The following is a 19,472-nucleotide window of genomic DNA, read 5'->3' as shown; positions in this document are numbered from 1 at the left end:
AGCTGCCGGCTTAATTGGCACCAACATCTCTCGCTAGAATGGCGATGAATTATTGGAAGCTATGATGAAGAAGAAGCAAGCGTAGAAATGGTCCAAGAGGTTCCCTGCTGCAAGAGCAAGCCATTCCATCGCCTGAGAGTGGTGGATTATGCGGGGAGGAAGAAGTTTGCCACAACAATTCTGTCAGGAGCAGCAAGCGCTTCGATCGCCATCTTCGTGATGGTTAAGGAAAAAAACGTAGGAATTCTTCATCGTTGTGGGATGACTGCAGGAAGGTTTTTGGCAAAGGAAGCAATTCTATCTTCATCTTGAAGCACATGCTCACTTGCTGATCTTGAGGGAATCTGAATGTCTTAAAGTGATCTTTCGACGAGAAATTTGAAGCCCTTAACAATAGCAGCAAGATTGCCGTCAAAGGAGAAGGCAGGTTTGAGAGGAGGCAAGGTGAGGAGGTTGTGGAAGAGGGAAGGAGGAGGGGAAAGATAGTTCCGAGCCCTTGATAGGAGCATTTTGGGAGCTTTTAATGCAGTCCAAAGGTGAGTCGGAGTCTGCCACAACAATTCTGTCAGGAGCAGCAAGCGCTTCGATCGCCATCTTCGTGATGGTTAAGGAAAAAAGCGTAGGAATTCTTCATCGTTGAGGGATGACTGTAGGAAGGTTTTGGGCAAAGGAAGCAATTCTATCTTCATCTTGAAGCACATGCTCGCTTGCTGATCTTGAGGGAATCCGAATGTCTTAAAGTGATCTTTCGACGAGAAATTTGAAGCCCTTAACAATAGCAGCAAGATTGCCATCAAAGGAGAAGGAAGGTTTGAGAGGAGGCAAGGTGAGGAGGTTGTGGAAGAGGGAAGGAGGAGGGGAAAGATAGTTCCGGGCCCTTGATAGGAGCATTTTGGGAGCTTAAAATGCAGTCCAAAGGTGAGTCGGAGTCTTGAGGATGCGAAGTTTTGCTGGAGGGGAAGCTGGAAGAACTGAAGGGGATGGGAGGACATTTTGTCGAGGCGAATGGAAAGGTTGTAAGCACAATGAAGAGAGGGGGCACGACGAAAGGGGAGAAGAAGAGAGATAGCGTCACGACTTTTAGTTTCTTGGAAAAGGAGATGGAAGGAAAGGGGGAGGACTCGAGTAGAGGAGTTGCAAGCGATTTTCATGGAAATCTGCTCATGGCATGAAACAATGGATCATTACAGTTGTGCGTGAATGCAAGGCGGTTATTGTGAAAGTATCAACACATAGAGGAGCCCCTCGATGAACACATGGAAGAGCCTTTGCTCGCCACCTTAAACTCTAAAATAAGTGATATAATATGTGTATGTGGTGGAGTGAAGGGGCGGGGGGTGCACATACATATGATCATCGACTACATGTGTCTATGAGGGGGAGGGGGGGTGTGCATGGATATGTGTGCGAGATTGTGTATGGGGGATGCACACTCCTTAGACATACATTTTCTTTATAGTGGCAATATTATTTACACAAGCAAGAGTATTTGAACTTAAGATTGAGTTTTATGTTTCAACTTGTAGAACAATAAGAAGGCGATTGCGCTTAATCTGCATGTGTGTGGGGGGGGGTGCACATATCATCATCGAATACATGTGTGTATGTGTGGGAGTCGAGAGAGAGGGGGGGCGCATACATATGATCATTGGCTATATGTGTGTATGTTAGGTGGGGGGGGGAAGGGTATGCATGGACGCGACATGTGTGTGAATGGGGTGATGTGCATTCATGCATATGTATGCATATATATATGTATGTATGCATGCATGCATGTATGCATGTATGTATGACTATATGGAAATGTAGCTGCACATGATCATTGACTATACATGTGTGTGTTGGGGAGTGTGTGTGCATACATGTGTGTGTGAGAGGTTGTGCATGCATGTGTGCATATGTATGTATGATCATTGACTTGTGTGTTTAGAGGGTGGTACATGCATGTATACATGTATCATTGACTACATGTGAGTGTGCGAAAGGAGTGTGCATACATGCATTAGTATTTATGTAAATGCGAATGCATGTCTGTGCATGCGTGTATCTTTTAGTTTCTTGGAATAGGAGATGGAAGGAAGAGGGGAGGACTCGAGGAGAGGAGTTACAAGCGAGTTTCATGGAAATCTACTCACGGCATGAAACGATGGATCATTGTAGTTGTGTGTGAATGCAAGGCAGTTATTGTGAAAGTATCAACACGTAGAGGAGCCCCTTGATGGACACGTTAAAGAGCCTTTGCTCGCCACCTCAAACTCTAAAATAAGAGATACAATATGTGTGTATGTGGTGGAGTGAAGGGGTGGGGGGTGCGCATACATATGATCATTGACTACATGTGTCTATGAGGGGGGGGGGGTCTACATGGGTATGTGTGCGAGATTGTGTATGGGGGATGCACACTCCTTAGACATACATATTCTTTATAGTGGCAATAATATTTACACAAGCAAGAGTATTTGAACTTAAGATTGAGTTTTATGTTTCAGCTTGTAGAACAATAAGAAAGTGATTGCGCTTAATTTGTATGTGTGTGTGTGGGGGGGGGGGATACATATGATCATTGAATACATGTGTATGTGTGGGAGTTGAGAGAGAGGGGGGGGGGCGCATTGGCTATATGTGTGTATGTTAGGTGGGGGGGTATGCATGGATGCGACATGTGTGTGATGTGCATTCATGCATATATATGTATGTATGCATGCATGCATGTATGTATGACTATATGGAAATGTAGCTGCATATGATCATTGACTATACATGTGTGTGTTGGGGAGTGTGTGTGCATACATGGTGTGTGTGTGAGAGGTTGTGCATGCATGTGTGCATATGAATGTATGATCATTGACTTGTGTGTTTAGAGGGTGGTACATGCATGTATACATGTATCATTGACTACATGTGAGTGTGCGAAAGGGGTGTGCATACATGCATGTGTATTTATGTAAATGCAAATGCATGTGTGTGCATGCGTGTATGAATGTATATATACATGTATGTATCATATGAGTATATATAAATGTAAATGCACGTATGCACATGTGCATACGTGGGTGTGCATCCATGTATGTGTGAGTACATGAATGTGTAAGTGCATGTGTGTGCGTTTACTTGACCTTGGGTGCATGTATGGATGCATATGTGTGTGCATGCATGCGTGCGTACACGTGTGTGTACGAATGCACGTGCGTGTGTGTATGTGAGAGAGAGAGAGAGAGAGAGAGAGAGAGAGAGAGAGAGAGAGAGAGAGAGAGAGAGAGAGAGAGGGGGGGAGGGGGGGGGGGGGGAAGGGAGGGAGGGAGATAATTTTAGGCCTGCCCTTATAGGGTAGCCTTAGCAATGGTTCTACTTTGGCAAAGCTAAAATAGGGGAGTTTTTAAATTTCATAAATTCCAGATTTTTCTCATTGGCCTTTGTTAAAGCTGTCAGCCCAATAAATGGGGCAATTACGCACAACCAACGATTTTGGGTTTCTCTCTCTCTCTCTCTCTCTAAGCTTCCCTCACTCCACCACTCACATCCCTAGCCCACCCACCCTTCGCCTCCCCATTCTCTCTCTTAGCTTCCCTCACTCCACCACTCATCCCTAGCTCCCCCCCTTCGCCTCCCCATTTATTTTGGGCAGGCCTATTGAATGATGTCATTCATCTTTTTTCACTTGTTAAAAACACTATCAAACAAAGACTACTTGTTTTACAAGTTTCCAATTATAATACAAAAAAGATGGATGCAAAGTGAGCTGCAAATTAGCCTTGCATTATTTAATTATTATTTTTTTGAGTTTTTAAATTATTGTCCTTGCATTATTTTAATTATTATTTTTTTGAGTTTTTAAATTATTGTTGGTTGAAATCCACAAAGTGAAATGAAAAGCCCATCATTTCCTTTAACTTGTTGTCCTTTTGTTAAGGTTTTAAAATAGAAATTTCGTGATCTTTGATGCTTGGCAATATAAATAGTACAATTAAAAAATCATGCATAGATAATTATTGTATTTCTTTACATGCATGTCATAATCTATGAAAACAATACTATTGGAGTCATGATCTACAATTGTATGAATGGCTTTGAGCATATTAAGAAATGGCTTAGTATGTAGAGATACAATACGATAACAAACCCTCGTACATGGGCATAGATGATAGTCTTACCAAACAAATATTTTTTAATAGGCAAGATGACGTGTTTCTCTAGTCTTTTCAAAATGCACTTGGGTCACTTTGAACGTACCCATTCTCTTGTGGGATTAGATTTATATTAGTCTTTCCATCCAAACGAAGAGTCTTATTAAGGAGTGGAAAGGTTTAGAGCAGGTCCCATACTACACGTTGAAGGTCTTATAAATATTCTTGTAGGCCTTGATTCAATGATCTTACTTGTTGTCATTTGTTAGAAGGCATAAGGGAGGTGAGAAATATGGTCCATGACTTATTTTGGGAATTTCATCCCAAGTGGATTATCCTTACATGCACATGCATGAGATTTCCCCATCCTCATCAATAGTGATAAGGAAGTGACAATTAGAACACACATCTTTTTTCTTTTGTGATGGTGCATGTTAGGGTGGGTATGCTAAGATGCACATGGAGAGAAATTCCCAACCTTTGAATGATGGAGGGGCGATTAGAGTAGGTCATTGGGGATCCACAATTGTATGGATATTTCAAGCTTGCAATTTGGTCCCCATGGAAGGACTCGCAAAATTGCCATTTGAATTGTGGAGTGGGAACTACCGAAAATCCCAGCTCATTCCAAGTGTGTGTGTGTGTGGGGGGGGGTGCATTGTCACTTTTGGCAAAAAAGAGGGAGCACACAATTCATTGCAAGTAGCCTTCCAAGGGGACTCTCACTTGCAAAAAAAAACAACCATGCACTGGTGCGAACGGGATTCACAATAAGTGGGTTGCTTGCCCCTCAGGTTTGAGATGTCAGCGGGGGGACATACTTAGAGATAACCTAGGCACGCGTGTGTTGTGGAGATTGCAATCTATTAAGATCGGATGCTATCGGAATTAGGGGCACATGGTTGCTAGGAGCTGGCCAAGTCCGTCAAGTCGGGCGGATGTTGAGATTGAAGTCCGAGAAGCGACGTTGTGCGATACGCACCTCTTGTGGGGCCGTGGGAGTCCAGGCAGTGTGAGATGTCATATTTTGTGGAGAGCGAGAGTCCTGGGAATTTCGTGTACGAAGGGGGAAGACGGAGGAGGGACGTCAAAGATGACGGAGTACTGACGGGAGCCGTCTAAGTACAGGATGAGAGAAGAGAGTATACATTTGCAAAATACATGCTCCATTTTTCCTTTCTCTTTCGACCTTGCCATTCGCTCTCCAAGGCGGCAGGAATCAGGTATGTCTTCCTCCTCCTCCTCTTTCTCCTCATCTCTTTGCCATGTTTTTGCTCGATCCTTCCTCGCACATCAGTTTTTTCGCTCCCATCCTTGCCTAGATTTCCCGCATTGTTTTCCCTTGCCCTTTTGCGCTCCTCAAATCAGGTTTTTCCCCTTCCCCCCTGCCTCGATTTCCCGCATTGCTCTCCCCTTCCGCCTCTTGGCTCCGTTTCCTGTCATTCCTCCAATTAAAACCTGCCAAACTATCCAACACAGCCTGGTTTTCGCCCCCTTTTGCCAGCCTTTACCTTGGCCCTGTCCCCCGATCGCTGCTCCATGTTGTGGGGATGCCTATCTGATGCAGATGACGGTTATCGAATAATTGTGGAAGTCTTTCGCCTGCAGGTCCTTGGAAGAGTACTTCCTGTCGGTTTAATTACAGAGGAACCGTGCAGAAAGTCTATACATAATTGCTTTTTGCCCTACAAGCGATCGTGCTCGTTGACAAGTGAAGGTCCTTCTTGCTTGTACACTTGGCTTAGTTCGCGTAGTTTGCCTGCTGCGAAGCAAGCTAGCCTTTTGTATCATCATCCATCTCTGAGAGAGAGAGAGAGAGAGAGAGAGAGAGAGAGAGAGCAATCGTTGACAAGAGAAGACCAAATATTGGCTAAGTAACGTGTTACTCTGCTTATGAGTATAGGCGCGGCATAAACCTGGCGCAATGGGAAGGAAGAGTAAGATGTTAGTGACATTCGATCGCTCCGCACTACCGGCGTGGTTGACGCAGTTGCGCCTATACATCTGTGATCACTGGGCGGATGCTCCAGCAGTCATACCATGCTCGCCCGTATCATTTATTTAAGATGTCCTAGCTTGGATACGTTCCCCTCATTGTGGTGGTTCTGACTGCGGTAGCAGCAGTTCGTTGCCAGCAGGAGAGGGGTCGTTTCGTGATTTGAGGATTGAGTCCTTTAATGTTTTGCAAGATTTGAGATTCCTTTTTTAAATTTATCCCTTTTTAGATTCATTTTCCTGGTCTAACGTATCGCGATCCACAATAACTTGAAAATTACATGTAACATTAAAAGCTGTCAATGATTGAGATCAAATGTGATTCTTTAGAAACGAGGCCACATCAAACAGTGAAGGAGGATGACCTCTGGATAGGATTGTGTTAAAGACGGAGCAGATGTGTTGGCTGTTGGCTGACTAGGCTAGTTGACGATTGGTGGGATCATCTAAGGTTTATTTGACTAGTATCAATTGGAAATTGATCATGGCGTTCAAAGCATATGCCGCTTATCTTGATTGCTAGAGGTGAAAAGCCTATGAGACCAAGAGCAGAAATACATCATGATTGAGAGCCCCCAAAGTACAACTAGTCAAAAAGCTGTAGGTACATCCAAGATGGGTAGAATATGCCAAGAGAAACGTCACAAATGAGTCTCCTGTGTTTTGTGACCTCGGACACAAAAAGTGCGGCATATTGTTGGCCTGGATAGTCGATGACTTGGCTCATGTCTTGAGCCCTTGCTCCACGAGGTAGTGGTCTCAGATACAGGATGGGTTTGGGCATGTTCCTGGATTCATCTAGATATATAATGGTATCTACCAGGGAACTCAAAGTGTCTGGGGCATCTCATCAGTACATGCTCTTTCGTCTTCACCCCAGCATTTTGTGACCTCAATCTTATGTCTTGCCTCGATCTGGGATCGCGGGATGATGTATCCAGGGCTGTCCCATAACAATTCGTAGAGTGTGATTTGTAATTATCTCTGCGTCCGGACAAAGTACTCTTCAGTTAGATGAATGCCATTTGGTCCTTGGTAGAGGAGGTGGCTGCAGTGGAGAAACCCGAGTCTGCTGCATGTTTAGCTGCCAAAAGTCATCTCTAATGGCCTGCTAGATCTTCTATCGTGTGAGGCATAGTGAGTGCGTCTTGGGAATACTAGTATGTTGGGAGATGATCAATGGATATGCCACGAGAATGAAACCATCTCAATGCTCGTCATCTCTCATCCACCTCTGCTGTGATTTGCATGGATGAAAAGAGAGCTTGCCATGGCAATCTCTGCCTACTTGCATCAGTCTGACCGTATTCCCTAACTGGTCAAAGGTATACGATGATCTTGAATGAAATGTTTGTGTGTAGGGATCTCCTCACAAACACAGCAAGTATGATATCCTGCAGATCATGTGTGATACCGTGATGCCTTGCAGGCTCTTGAATCCGACCCACTTGTCATCCTCTTCAACCAAGAAGAAGGCTCCCGCATGCAAAGGTAACTTTTAGCATTTTTTCTAATCTTGCCAATGATGCATGTACTTTGGTCAGACGGGCATGAGCTGCTAAGTGCACATAAGATGTGACACTCTCAACCGACTCACCTTTGAGAGTGAGACTCACTGGTGGGCTTCATTATATTGAAGATTATCACTTTGGTTTTGCCAAGATTGCCGTTCATGTTTTGAGTCTCTGCATCCCTTGCTGTATCAGAGATCAACACCACATCATTGCCGTAATAAAATGGGAATGAAGGTATCTGCTAGCACTGAGCCTGGCCTATAGTGTAGATGTGTATTAGACATCTCTAGATTCACCATAGGGGTATGAGCATGATGGATTTAGATCTTGGTCTCATAGGTGTCTCTGCAGCCCTTGCTGTATCAGAGATCAACACCACATCATTGCCATAGAGTAAAATGGAATGAGGGTATCTGCTAGCACCGAGCCTGGGCCATAGCATAGACATGTAAATTGTAATAGACACCTCTGGTTTCCCTATAGTGGGTGTGAGCATGATGTAGTTAGATCTTGGTCTTCTAGGTCTTTTTGGCCTTTGTAGTTGTTAATCTCTCTCTCTCTCTCTCTCTCTCTCTCTCTCTCTCTCGCCTTGTCTTTGTGTATTGATTTATCTATTGGTCTCTTATGTCATATGTCGGGCTTTGCAGAATATCATCTTGGTGATGAGCATTATTGTTTCTTTTATTTTCAGTTCTTTGTGGCTACTTTATTGCTACATGACTTTGCAAACATATTTCTTCTTATGTAACAAAGTTTGGTGGGGATGTCATTGTAGCTTTTCCCTGCTATGCGTGATGGAATTCATAACGTGTGAGACTGTCATGAGATTGACACTGCACTATGCCATGTGTTTTTAGAGGAGGAGTTCGGGCATGTTCCTAGATTTATCTAGATGTATATTTGAGTGTATGGAGACTGAAGTTGCTTCTTCTTGCTCTCAGTTTTATTGGGGACCCATTCTACTGAAGCTGCAAACATGGAGGCAAGGACTTCTGGGGGAAATTCTCACGAAGCAAAAATCGTTGATGGCACAGCCTATTCAACTGTGGAGATTAAGATAAAGACTTTGGACTCTCAAGTTTATACTTGTCAAGTTGCAAGAAATGTATGTGTGTTCTTACTTTTTTGTATATTGTAGTCACTAGAGTTTGCCATATGTATTTTGAAAACGGGATGGTTAGGCTCTAGGCTCTTTTTATTATTGCTATGCTGCTACTTGCTTAGAGAATGATGAACTTTCAGGAAGGGATGAGTTGTCAAAGAAAGTCTAATGGATATCATCACATTATTCTTCTACACATGGACATAAAGTATGGCGATGGACACGTGGACATCTACATGCACATGTGCAGTTTTCTTGAAGTAGAAGTTCTGAATTCATTGCGGAAGCATCCTTCACATTCTAGTCATATCTTTTAAACTTAGTCATTGTCATATTTGAGCTTCGAAATATATGTGGTGGTGCTATTCTTTTCAATTAAAGAGTTTAGTTGAGATTTTTGGAGCCTTGGTCCTTGCTAGAAGGGGAGAGTTCCCACTTTCTATCGTCTCAGCTTAAACTGTGTATGATAAATAGGATTGGCAGCTAAGGAAGATGTATTTTGATAGTGAAACTTTACATGGGCGTACCCTTGAGCCCATGTAAAGTTTGAACGCCATGAATTTGAAGGTCTGCTTGGTCCGTCTAGCTTTGTGCCGTGGAGGCCTAGCCACTAGATCCCAATTCTGCTGTGGAGTATGGAGCCCCATTTCACTCCTCATGGTTTCGTCTCAGCCCGAGTTGCCCTCCTCTTCTTTGAAAGCCTTGGGTTTGTGAAAATCAATAAAGGCCTAATTCGCCATGTTGGCTTGGTCTTCTTCAGCTAGAAGTTTATTCGATCTTTTGGGAACGTCTGCACTTGCTTGATTCGAATCTGCTGTACTAGACTGGTCTAAAGGCACACGCATGTATATAGATATATATGTATGTGTAGAGATATACATATATATATATATATATATATATACATGTGTGTGTGTGTGTGCGTGTGTGTGTGTGTGTGTGTGGAGAGAGAGAGAGACTTTTTTTTGGGTGAAATCTTTGATTGATTATATTATATGAGTAGCAACCTCAAAATAAGGTGCTACAATTACATCAACTGAAAATTTCAGTTGATGTAAGTATAGACACACACACACACACACACACACACACACATATCAACTACATCGAATTATCTTACGAGCCCCAACAGGTAAAAATGTAGATTTTTGGACTTTAGAACAACACAAAATCTAAATTTGTACGATTGGATACATTCTAGTATATATATACATGGTTGGATGTATTCTAGTCTTACAAAGGTGTGTGTGTGTGTCTATATCTATATAGATACAGATATAGATACAGATACAGATACAGATACAATATACATATACATATACATATATAGATGTGTGTGTGTATATATAGGTGTAGGTGTGTGTGTGTATAGATATAGATATAGATATATCTATATCTATGTCTATCTATCTATATATATATATATGTATATGGTCTAAAGGCTTCACGTTCTAGCAAATTTGGTCTTTTTCTGTTGAAGGTGCCCGTTGATATTCTGAATTTGCAGGGGCTTTCACCTCGTCGGCTAAATTCTTTTTCTCTTCATCTTTGTGGCTAATATCCATCAGTGCTGGCTGGTTTCCTTGGCTTTCAGCCTCTTCTCATCTGACGTATTTGGAAATGAGGTTGCTGAGTATTTTATCTCAGTGGATGGCTGTATTGTTGGTAACCGTTTGACTCTACGCTGTAGATCCACTCTTGCATCGTCCTTTGCTCTGGGCTTAGTCTGAAACATGTACGAATCATCCAGAACCCAAACCTTCAACCGCTTTGGATGAACCCAAACTTTAAATGCTTTGATGGGAGAGTTTGTATTTAAACGTGCTTCATGTGGAGTCTCCCCTTTGCCATGCTACGATGGAGTAGGTACACTGCAGTATGTACAGCCTCTCCAACATCAATATCACTATCAATCTAATAGGCAGTTTTCCCGCTCTGCAACACCATTGTTTTCTGGTGTATGATTGCTTGAGTTCTGTTTTCTGGTGTATGATCCCTTGGGTTCTGCAGCAATTGAGGTGAACATCATGCCTGTGTTGGTCTCAAAAGCCTTTAATTTGTTCCTAGTTCTATTTTGCCACCATTTCCAGCCTTGTCCAACTTTTTCTTCAAGAAATAGACTCAAAATTTTCAACTTAAATCATTAATGAGAGAAAACAAGTTCTCCAAGTGACAGTGTGTACACGTTACCACAAAAATCTGAGTGGGCTACTGGAATACAACATCTGACTTGAGTTGGAACTCTTTTCGAAGTTGGAATGCTTACTTGCATTGTGGAAGACTCAACTATAGATGTAAACCGTCTACCAGTCCATTCTTCTGTGTGTTGGATGTATGTCCATCCTAAGATGCCCATGCCACTCATGCCTCTTACTAGCTGGAGGCGGTGTTAGCCTAAGCTGTTGGAGATGTCATTCTTAAGGCTGTTATAAGTCACTTCCTTAGCAATTACATGCTTGTTTTTGTCAAGGATGTGCGCACAGTCGTTCTCAGATTCAACTTTCGTACCGTTCCTGGTAATAGCATGCGTATATGAGATTCTTACAAAGCTCAGGAACAAAGAATACCTTACATATCGCTTTCATAGGCACTTGGAGTTGTCCCCTGTGCAGGTGATTGGAGATGTACTGGATCATGAAACCTGTACCTCTCACTCCTGTACCTAGTGACAGTGCTATTTACCACCACATCTGCTGTAGATCCTATGATTTCATCATCTTTGTAGTCTACTTATACGCGGAGGCTCCCAACATTTCTATGTTAAAGACATGTCTAGTTCTGGATCCAGCTACCCCACATGGGCCTAGCTTGAGGTCAGCTCCTTTAGTTTAACACGATTATACTGGCTTTTAACAGAGTCGCTGGTTATTTATCGTAGAGACAGGGACTCAGAATTTGACTTCATAGTCCAATGACCTGTGCACTTTCAGATATCGAGGGTCATGTATACAACTTCCTCTTTTGAGAAACTTCAACGGTCATTGTGAACTCTATGTCATCAGTGATCAGTGTCCTGGCATGACACTATCAAGTGACATCTAACCACCTTCATCCCTCCAATCGATGCAAACATGATTTCCTATTCTGATGGAACAACTTGTCACATCCACCTTTCGGTATTCACTAGGAGCTCAACCTTGCCTCTGTCATTGGGCTTTGCTAGCAGTCACATCCCTAGTCTTTCTCTTATGACGTACATTAGTTTCCAAGGAGGTGTCTAGTCCGTCCTTTTTATAGATTTTCTTAAAACCATGACTTCTGTTTTGGCTGCATAGACATCTAGAAGGTGTTTGGCTGATATTATGCTGTCATTGTGTGTCTGTGGGTGTGGGCGTGGGTGTCGTTGGGGTTGTGGTTGTGGGTCAGGGCATGTGGATGTGTGCATATGTGTCCATTTTAAAAATATACCTGGAGTGCTTTTGGCAGTTTCAGCTATGGGCATGAACATTAGTTTATGAAAAATGGTAAAAGTGCAAACTTGAGTTTTGACATAGGGCTTTCCAATAGATGGGCCGAATTTTTTAATTAATGGTAGAAACATGCGTGTAGGTACCTGTCCCTGACTTGAAGGAGCAAATAGCATCATTAACGGGCGTACCTGCCGGTAATCAACGACTCATTTGCAGAGGGAAGGTGCTCAAGGATGAACACATCTTATCAGCTTATGGTATCCTGAATTGCAAGTCCTTTGTGAGCAGTTGACAAATATATTGGCCAAATTTTAGGTTCAAAGTGTTTAAGGTGATATGCTGCAGTGGTTTCCAAAATTTTCCCCCATGTGAAACTGATATGGTTAATTGCATACGTCTACATCTGCATGATGTTATTGTCTTTGCATCTGCACTCTAGTCTTGTATTTTCCTTGTGTGCGCTTTATGATGCAATCTTTCCTTAAGTATAAAAACAGAGGTGGAAGATGGACACACACTCCATTTAGTCACAAGATCAGCTCCACAACCTACTCCTCCACCTGTGTCCAATGGAGTTGGGAGTGAGGATCAAGGTAATAATTTTGTAGGATTGCATCAATCTAGAGTCTGGATGCTTGCTTTGCAAATCTCTTTTGGGGCGAAGCTTCAACCATATGGATGATGGATCAATAAATCTTTTCAAGGTTATATTATTTGGAGGGGAGATGGGATTACGAACTTCAAGCCTTCATTGATCAATGATTTTGTTTTTCTTTTTGTAGATTCACATCCTTTCACAACGCGCAACAGACCCGGACAGGTATCTCATAGTGTTTTGCTTGGAACATTCAATGTTCCTGATCATGGAGATGGTGCCCTCCCAGAAATCAACAGGGTGAGTCCTCCGTTCTAGTTCTAATGTTGGTGGACAAAGTGGGCAAGTTATCGGATTCTAGTTTCTAGCATCAAAGCCCTTGCAACGGATCTTGTCTTTGGCTGCTGAAGTTTGATTATATGAAGGCAGGAATTCAGAATGACAATTATTCTTTGCTATCATTTGCTCTATGTGCACATTTTCAAAATGCTGTCTAAAGAGAATAGGAGTGGCATCTTTTGCCAAACTCATTATGCAGATGATAGATAGTGTGACCATGTAGACGTATCTGTATCCTTAAATAAAGTAGACTATGCTGCTGTCATGTTGTTGGGCCTACTTGCTTGCTTATCTTCTTGTTGAACAACCCCTTTGAACCTTCTTGAAACAAGGCCCGCTCCCCCACTTTCCCAAAAGCTCGTTGGGTCTGCAGAGTCCTGTGGTCCCTTAATCCTTTTGTTCTCTGTTTGGACATTTGGCCTTTCTTGTACTAGCAGTTGCAACAGAGTGACTTTCCCCTTTACTAGCCTGTCATAGGCTCTATGTAGGAGCAGCCAGCAGTCTCCCCTCTAGTCCAAGCGCCAGTTCAGTGTCTGCTCGCCAGTACATCTCCAGTTCGAGTTAAGCGCCAGCTCATCGTCACCACTGCCTCATCTCGTCACTCACTAGCGGCGGTCGCAGGTTCCCAGCCTTTCGGTTCCGGTCTTTCCGTTCTTCTTTTCTCACCTCGAGTTAGGGCTGACCTCCCTGCCCAGCTCAGGGGTTAAAGGGGGGGGGGGGTGCACTACAGCTCAGTCCACGAAGATAAAAAAGTACCAGCCGCTGCTCCCACCACTTCGACTCCAGCAAATCAACTCTGCTATTTTGCCATAACCTTAGCCGTGACACCCACACCCTATGCTTTAACTTACCATAGACAATGGAGCAAGCTCCTAGCTGTAAGAACTCAAAGCTTACTTGCCTCTTTGGAGAGGAAAGTCTTTGACATGGAAAACTATGAAAAATAGGAAGTAATCCAGGAGATAGTGCAGAAATGCAATGCAGCAGATCTGCACCACAGCTTATAACCAAGGTTCCTCTACGCCGTCAACTCAGATTCGAGGCTAAGGATCCTTCTGAGTTAGGCAGAGAGATCTGCAAGTACTGTCGTTGGTCCGCCACACAAAGCAGGCTTTGGTTTGCCAAATCGAGGAGTTAATAAACATCTTGAATCTAAGGACTTTTGGCGGAAGTTCCTCGAGTGGTGAGTCCCATCTCCTCCCACGGACACCATACTATGGCACGTTGTATGACATTCCTCACCAGCCATCAGCTGACCTCTCAAGCCTACCCTATCCTACTTCTTGAGCCTTTTCACAGCAGCAGCAGTATCAAACACGCAGCTTTGAAGATTCATAACGACCAGGCTAAAGATCATGAGGGGCTAGGACTGAAGTTGTTGCATATGGAATATAATTATGGGCCCGGTCTTAGCAAAGATTTTTAAGGAAGTGGGTGGAACTGGTTTCCTCACACGTGGACCTTAACACCATCAATCCCATTCACAAGACAGGGGACCCCATGAGCCCAGAAAACTATATAACCATTATGATTGGACATGTCATGTCTAAGATTCACAAGATAGGGGATCCCATGAGCCTGGAAAACTATAGGACCATTATGATTGGACATGTCATGTCTAAGCTCTATGCATCAGTGCTCGACATAGAGGTTAGCCAGTTTGTGGACTATGTTCTAAAGCCAATTTGCATATGGAATAGTACTATTTAGCGATTTGCACCATGTTTCCTCACACATGGACTACTCCCATTCATATGACGACACTTAGATGCACCGCGTATGTTCTACGAGACTCATGCGAGACTCAGCCCTGTCATTTTTTGTATTAGTGTTGTAGGGTGTGGATGCCCGCTTGGAGGCTCCATCCATTCAACTCATTGTATCAGGTTCTTTTAGTCTCATAGACCCTTGAGGCTTTCAAAGGCTTTAAATAAACCCCCTCTCTCTCTCTCTCTCTCTTAGGACACATAGGTGAGAGAGATCAAGGTGTACATACATCTAGACTCCACTGAGAGCATGATCACTGAGTTTTTCTAGACACATAGCACTGACTAGCAAGGCTCAAGGAGATGGTGGATCCAGGGACTAGAGCTAGAGACGCGGCAGACTCACCAGTGGGTTGAGGCACGAATCAGATTAGGGGACCTTTCCTCCATGCTTACCAGATCAGGGGCACGGCCAATGGGGGTGACAGTGACACTTTTTCGTCGCAAGGCCATAGCTAAGAGACCACAATGGACCACACATATTGACAGACGTCAGTCTTTTATCATATATGGGTTTAATGCCATCGTAGCCTCATACATCGTTGACTCCCTGTTAGGCTTGATGTCTCCGCTAGTTTCCATACGACCATCATAGTGTCACCATGCCCCATCTTGTCCATGAGTTCAGGGTCTCTTTTATGTACCAATATTGTTATGATTATGGCTTTTGTCATAGGTGTTGATGCCTGCTTAGTCCACCCCTTCAACTCGTTGTATCAGGTTCTTGCAGTCTCGTAGATCCTTTGGTCTTTGTAAGTCTTTTAATTAGTTGTATCAGGTTCTTTGAGTCCCATAGTCCTTCGGTCTTTCGAAGACTTTTTAATAAACTCTCTCTCTCTCTCTCTATATATATATATATATATATATACATATATATATACATACATATATATGTATATATGTATGTATGTATGTATGTACATACATACATACATACATACATACATACATACTATATATATATGTATGTATGTATACATATATATCTATATGTATGTACATATAGATATATATGTATACACACACACACACACACACACACACACACACACACACACACACACACACACATATGTGCGTGCGTGTGTGCGCGTGTGTGTGTGTGTGTGCGCGCACACACACACACACACACACACACATATATATATATGTGTGCCGATAGAAACTCAATACGAAGACTTTGTATAAATGGATGCTCAAGTATGTGTGGGTGTGTGGATTTGTATGTGTGAAAGCATATTTTTATACTATGGTCTATGTAGGATCGATAGGCAAAAGAGAGAGAGAGCAAGGTACAAAGAGTCGATAGAATTTGCCGTCACGTCAAAACTAGGATAATAAAAAATAGAGAGTACAAGGTGTTGGGGTAAAGGCACATTGCCAACCCTTCATTTAAAGATAGGACACCTATGACTGTCTTAAGACAGTCATAGGGTAAACCTAATCCTAATAAAACACAAGTGAGTTTGTGGTGTGGCTCATCATTTCACACCCGCATTTGGAGTGTCTCTCTCTCTCTCTCTCTCTCTCTTCCTCTTGCTCTCATTCCCCCTTTCAATTGGTATCAGAGCCATTCCCCTCCACTCCCTAGTCTACCCATTCCCTGAACTCCCTAGTCTACCCCTTCCGTACGGACGTACGGACAGCGCCGTACGACCGTACGTCGTCCGTACAGTCGTACGGACGGACTGCGGCGGCGCATTTCGCCTGCAGGGCAGCAGACCAGTGCGCAGGCGGCGCAGCAGATCAGGGTGAAGGCGGGCTGCAGGGCGACAGCGCGGGCGCGGGCTGGGGCGTGGTCACGGGCGTGGGCTGTGGCGTGGGCACGGGCGGCGACGTGGGTCGCGGGCCTCCTTGCACAGCAGCTGCTACTAGCTGCTAAGCCTCTCGAGGCATCGCGCAGCTGGATCTCCTTTGACGTGCGTGTGTGCGCGTAGAGAGCTAGGCAAGTACAGCATTCGATTTTCGCTGAAAAGACTCGACAGTTTTTTTTGGGGAAGCGTGCCTACTGCAGGTACAGAAAGTACACCAGGTACTCTGCAGGTACAGAAAAGTACAGCAGGCACACAAATTTTTTTTTGGAAGAGGAATTGTGCTGAAGCACTATGTTTTGTGCGTGGTACATGCATGTACACGCAGTACATGAAGCATTCCTGATGCATTCCTGAAGCATTTCAGCAGTATACTGTGCATTTGTTGAGGTACAGCAGGTACTCTCGTGTCCCTCACGCTTGAGGTGACTTGTGCCACAGTGGTGGTGTTTGCGCAGTTACTTGTCTTTCAGGAAGGTCAGATGCTTGTTTTGCAGAAGCTTCTATGCATTTACTGAGTGCAATTCTCAGTTTTGGGTGACCATTTCAAAGGGCTTTTGCCTGGACGTGTTTGCAGTATATGCCTTGAGGCAGTGTGTAGCCAGGGAGCACACATTTGCTTTGTTTCCGCAGTGCATTTGGTGACATTTGTTGCAGGTCACATTCTTTGTACGCACTTTGAAAATCTCAGTTGAGCCACGCTTGGTCAGGGCGCATCGAGTTTACTCGGTCCCTAACTGCCCATCGTTGACAGTGCTCAAAAGATTTTCTTCTTGGTGTTTGTACGTTGTGATTTGTGTTGTTACTGAGTACACAGGGGCAGTCTATGCATTGCACATTGTCAGGTAAAAGTGTCAGAGAGATTTTCATATTGCATGCTACCTCAGTGTTGAGGTGTTCTCCACTTGATTCAGGTGTCAGATCAAGGGGCTTTTGCCCAGACTTTGTTTGACAGCACTTGGGTTACCGACAGAGATCTTCAGATGCATTTTCTCCCCTTGGTATAAGGGTGATTGCTTGGGATTTATCCCATTTTCTGTTGCAGGTTTTGTGACAGGCTGAAGTGTCATTTTTTTTTGGGTGTTTGCCAAGTGGTTTATGCAATTTAACTCAGTGCAATACCTCATCTGAGGTGGGAGAAGTGATCAGTACAGTCAGTACATCAGGGTTTACAGCAGTGTTTGTGCTTTGTCAGATGATTATGCACTGTTAAGCACTTGTTGAGCAACTGCAGCAGTCTGAAATTACTGTCTTTATGCCTCTTTGAGCACGGTACAGTGTGTCAGAAGGTACAGTATTTGCAGGGTCATTTACTGTTTTGCTGCAGATTTTCCTGACAGTAAAAAAACAGCACCATTGAGAGTGCTTCTGGCTCTTGAATAGAGCAGGTTTTTCTGAGAAATCAGAATTTTTATTCAGTCTTTTTTTTACTTCCAGGGAGTCAGGTACTTTCCTCATCTGATATGGCATCAGGGGGAAGTGATTCTTCGATTCTGAACATAAAGAAACTGGAAGGAGCACACAACTATGCATTATGGGCAGAAGAGTGCTTGAATGTACTTCTGTTAAAGAAGATTGCTAAGCCCATAAGGGTGAAGGGTGTAAAGCCATCTGACATGGCAGCTGATGACTGGGAAGAGCTTGATTTGTCCGCAAGGGTAGCTATCATGCTCACTATTTCAGACACTCTTGTGTTCAATGTACAGGCTGAAAAGACCTCTTATGGTCTATGGCACAGACTGGAAGAATTGTATGCTCAAAAGAGTTCAGCCAGTAAGGTTTATTGGCTGAAGAAGCTGGTCGATCTTCGCATGAAGGAAGGTACAGCTATGACCTCACACTTGAGTGAGTTCAATGCCATCTTTACACAGCTGATTGCACAGGGGTTGAACCTTGATGAGGAGTTCAAGGCTACTTTCTTGCTATGTACCCTCCCCGAGAGTTGGGACACTTTCAAGACCACCCTGTCAAACTCGAATGTCACTCTTATTTATGCTGATGTAGAGAGCTCTCTCCTTATGGAGGAGATGAGCAGGAAGAATAATGCGGGCAGCAAGTCTTCAAATGCTTTGCAGGTACAGGATAGAGGCAGGACTCAGCAGAAGGGGAGATCTGCTAGTAAGTCCAAATCCCGCAGTCAGTCCCGTGGCAAAAAGGACGTTGAATGCTTTTATTGTGGCAAGAAGGGACATGTGAAGTCTAAGTGCTTCAAGTTCATACGGGATCAAAAAGCCAAGAAGGCTGAATCAAAGGATGCAGGAAATGCAAGCAAAGGCAAAGGCAAGGCCAAGGCAGATGACTTGGATGCAGTGAATGTTGCAGCAGAGGACAGTGACAGTGACATACATGATGTTTTATGCTCTTCTGCTGTAATAGCACATGCTTTGGTTATTGATGGCCATGACATGCACACCTGGCTCTTGGATTCAGGTGCCTCTTTTCATGTTACTCCTCATAGGGAGTGGTTTACTTCCTACACAGGTACTCATGGAGTTGTTCATCTTGGGAACAACTATGCATGTTAGATTGCAGGGATTGGCAGTATACAGATAGTACTTCCTGATGGACGCATATTCATGCTTGATGGTGTCCGCCATGTGCCGCAAATCAAGAAAAATCTGATTAGCACTGGCTTGTTGGATGACAGTGGTTACCACACCACATTTGGGGATTCCAAATGGGTGATTACTGATGGCCAGACTGTAGTGGCTGAGGGTTTTAAGAGTGATACCTTGTACCCTCTTTATGTTTCCAGTGTGGGTAATCATGTTGTTGCCATAACTGAGCTGCCAAAGGTTTCATTGTGGCATAGCCGG

At 43.7% G+C, this 19,472-nt stretch overlaps 1 protein-coding gene across 4 annotated transcripts in view; it reads left to right on the top strand.

Moving 5' to 3' along the window:
• The first annotated feature begins 5,298 nt into the window (after positions 1 to 5,298).
• The window catches only part of LOC147894234 (uncharacterized), a 34,874-nt gene continuing 20,700 nt past the window's right edge, over positions 5,299 to 19,472 (top strand). For 3 of the 4 annotated variants that reach the window (XM_087384531.1, XM_087384528.1, XM_087384530.1), the window contains exons 1-5: positions 5,299 to 5,347; positions 8,575 to 8,738; positions 12,285 to 12,402; positions 12,643 to 12,738; positions 12,928 to 13,040. In XM_087384531.1, coding sequence (XP_087240657.1) covers positions 8,610 to 8,738; positions 12,285 to 12,402; positions 12,643 to 12,738; positions 12,928 to 13,040 — 456 coding nt within the window. In that variant the 5' untranslated portion in view covers positions 5,299 to 5,347; positions 8,575 to 8,609. Of the gene's footprint in view, positions 5,348 to 5,820; positions 5,842 to 8,574; positions 8,739 to 12,284; positions 12,403 to 12,642; positions 12,739 to 12,927; positions 13,041 to 19,472 lie in introns of those variants that run through there. The other variant, XM_087384529.1, reaches the window with a different exon arrangement.

This window comes from Dipteris shenzhenensis, chromosome 14 (assembly GCF_047967505.1).
Source record: "Dipteris shenzhenensis isolate YYH24624 ecotype China chromosome 14, Dip_SZ_1.0, whole genome shotgun sequence".
Taxonomy (NCBI): domain Eukaryota; kingdom Viridiplantae; phylum Streptophyta; class Polypodiopsida; order Gleicheniales; family Dipteridaceae; genus Dipteris; species Dipteris shenzhenensis.
The sequence above is the reverse complement of the archived record's forward strand: the minus strand, read 5'-3'. Positions and strand labels throughout refer to the sequence as shown.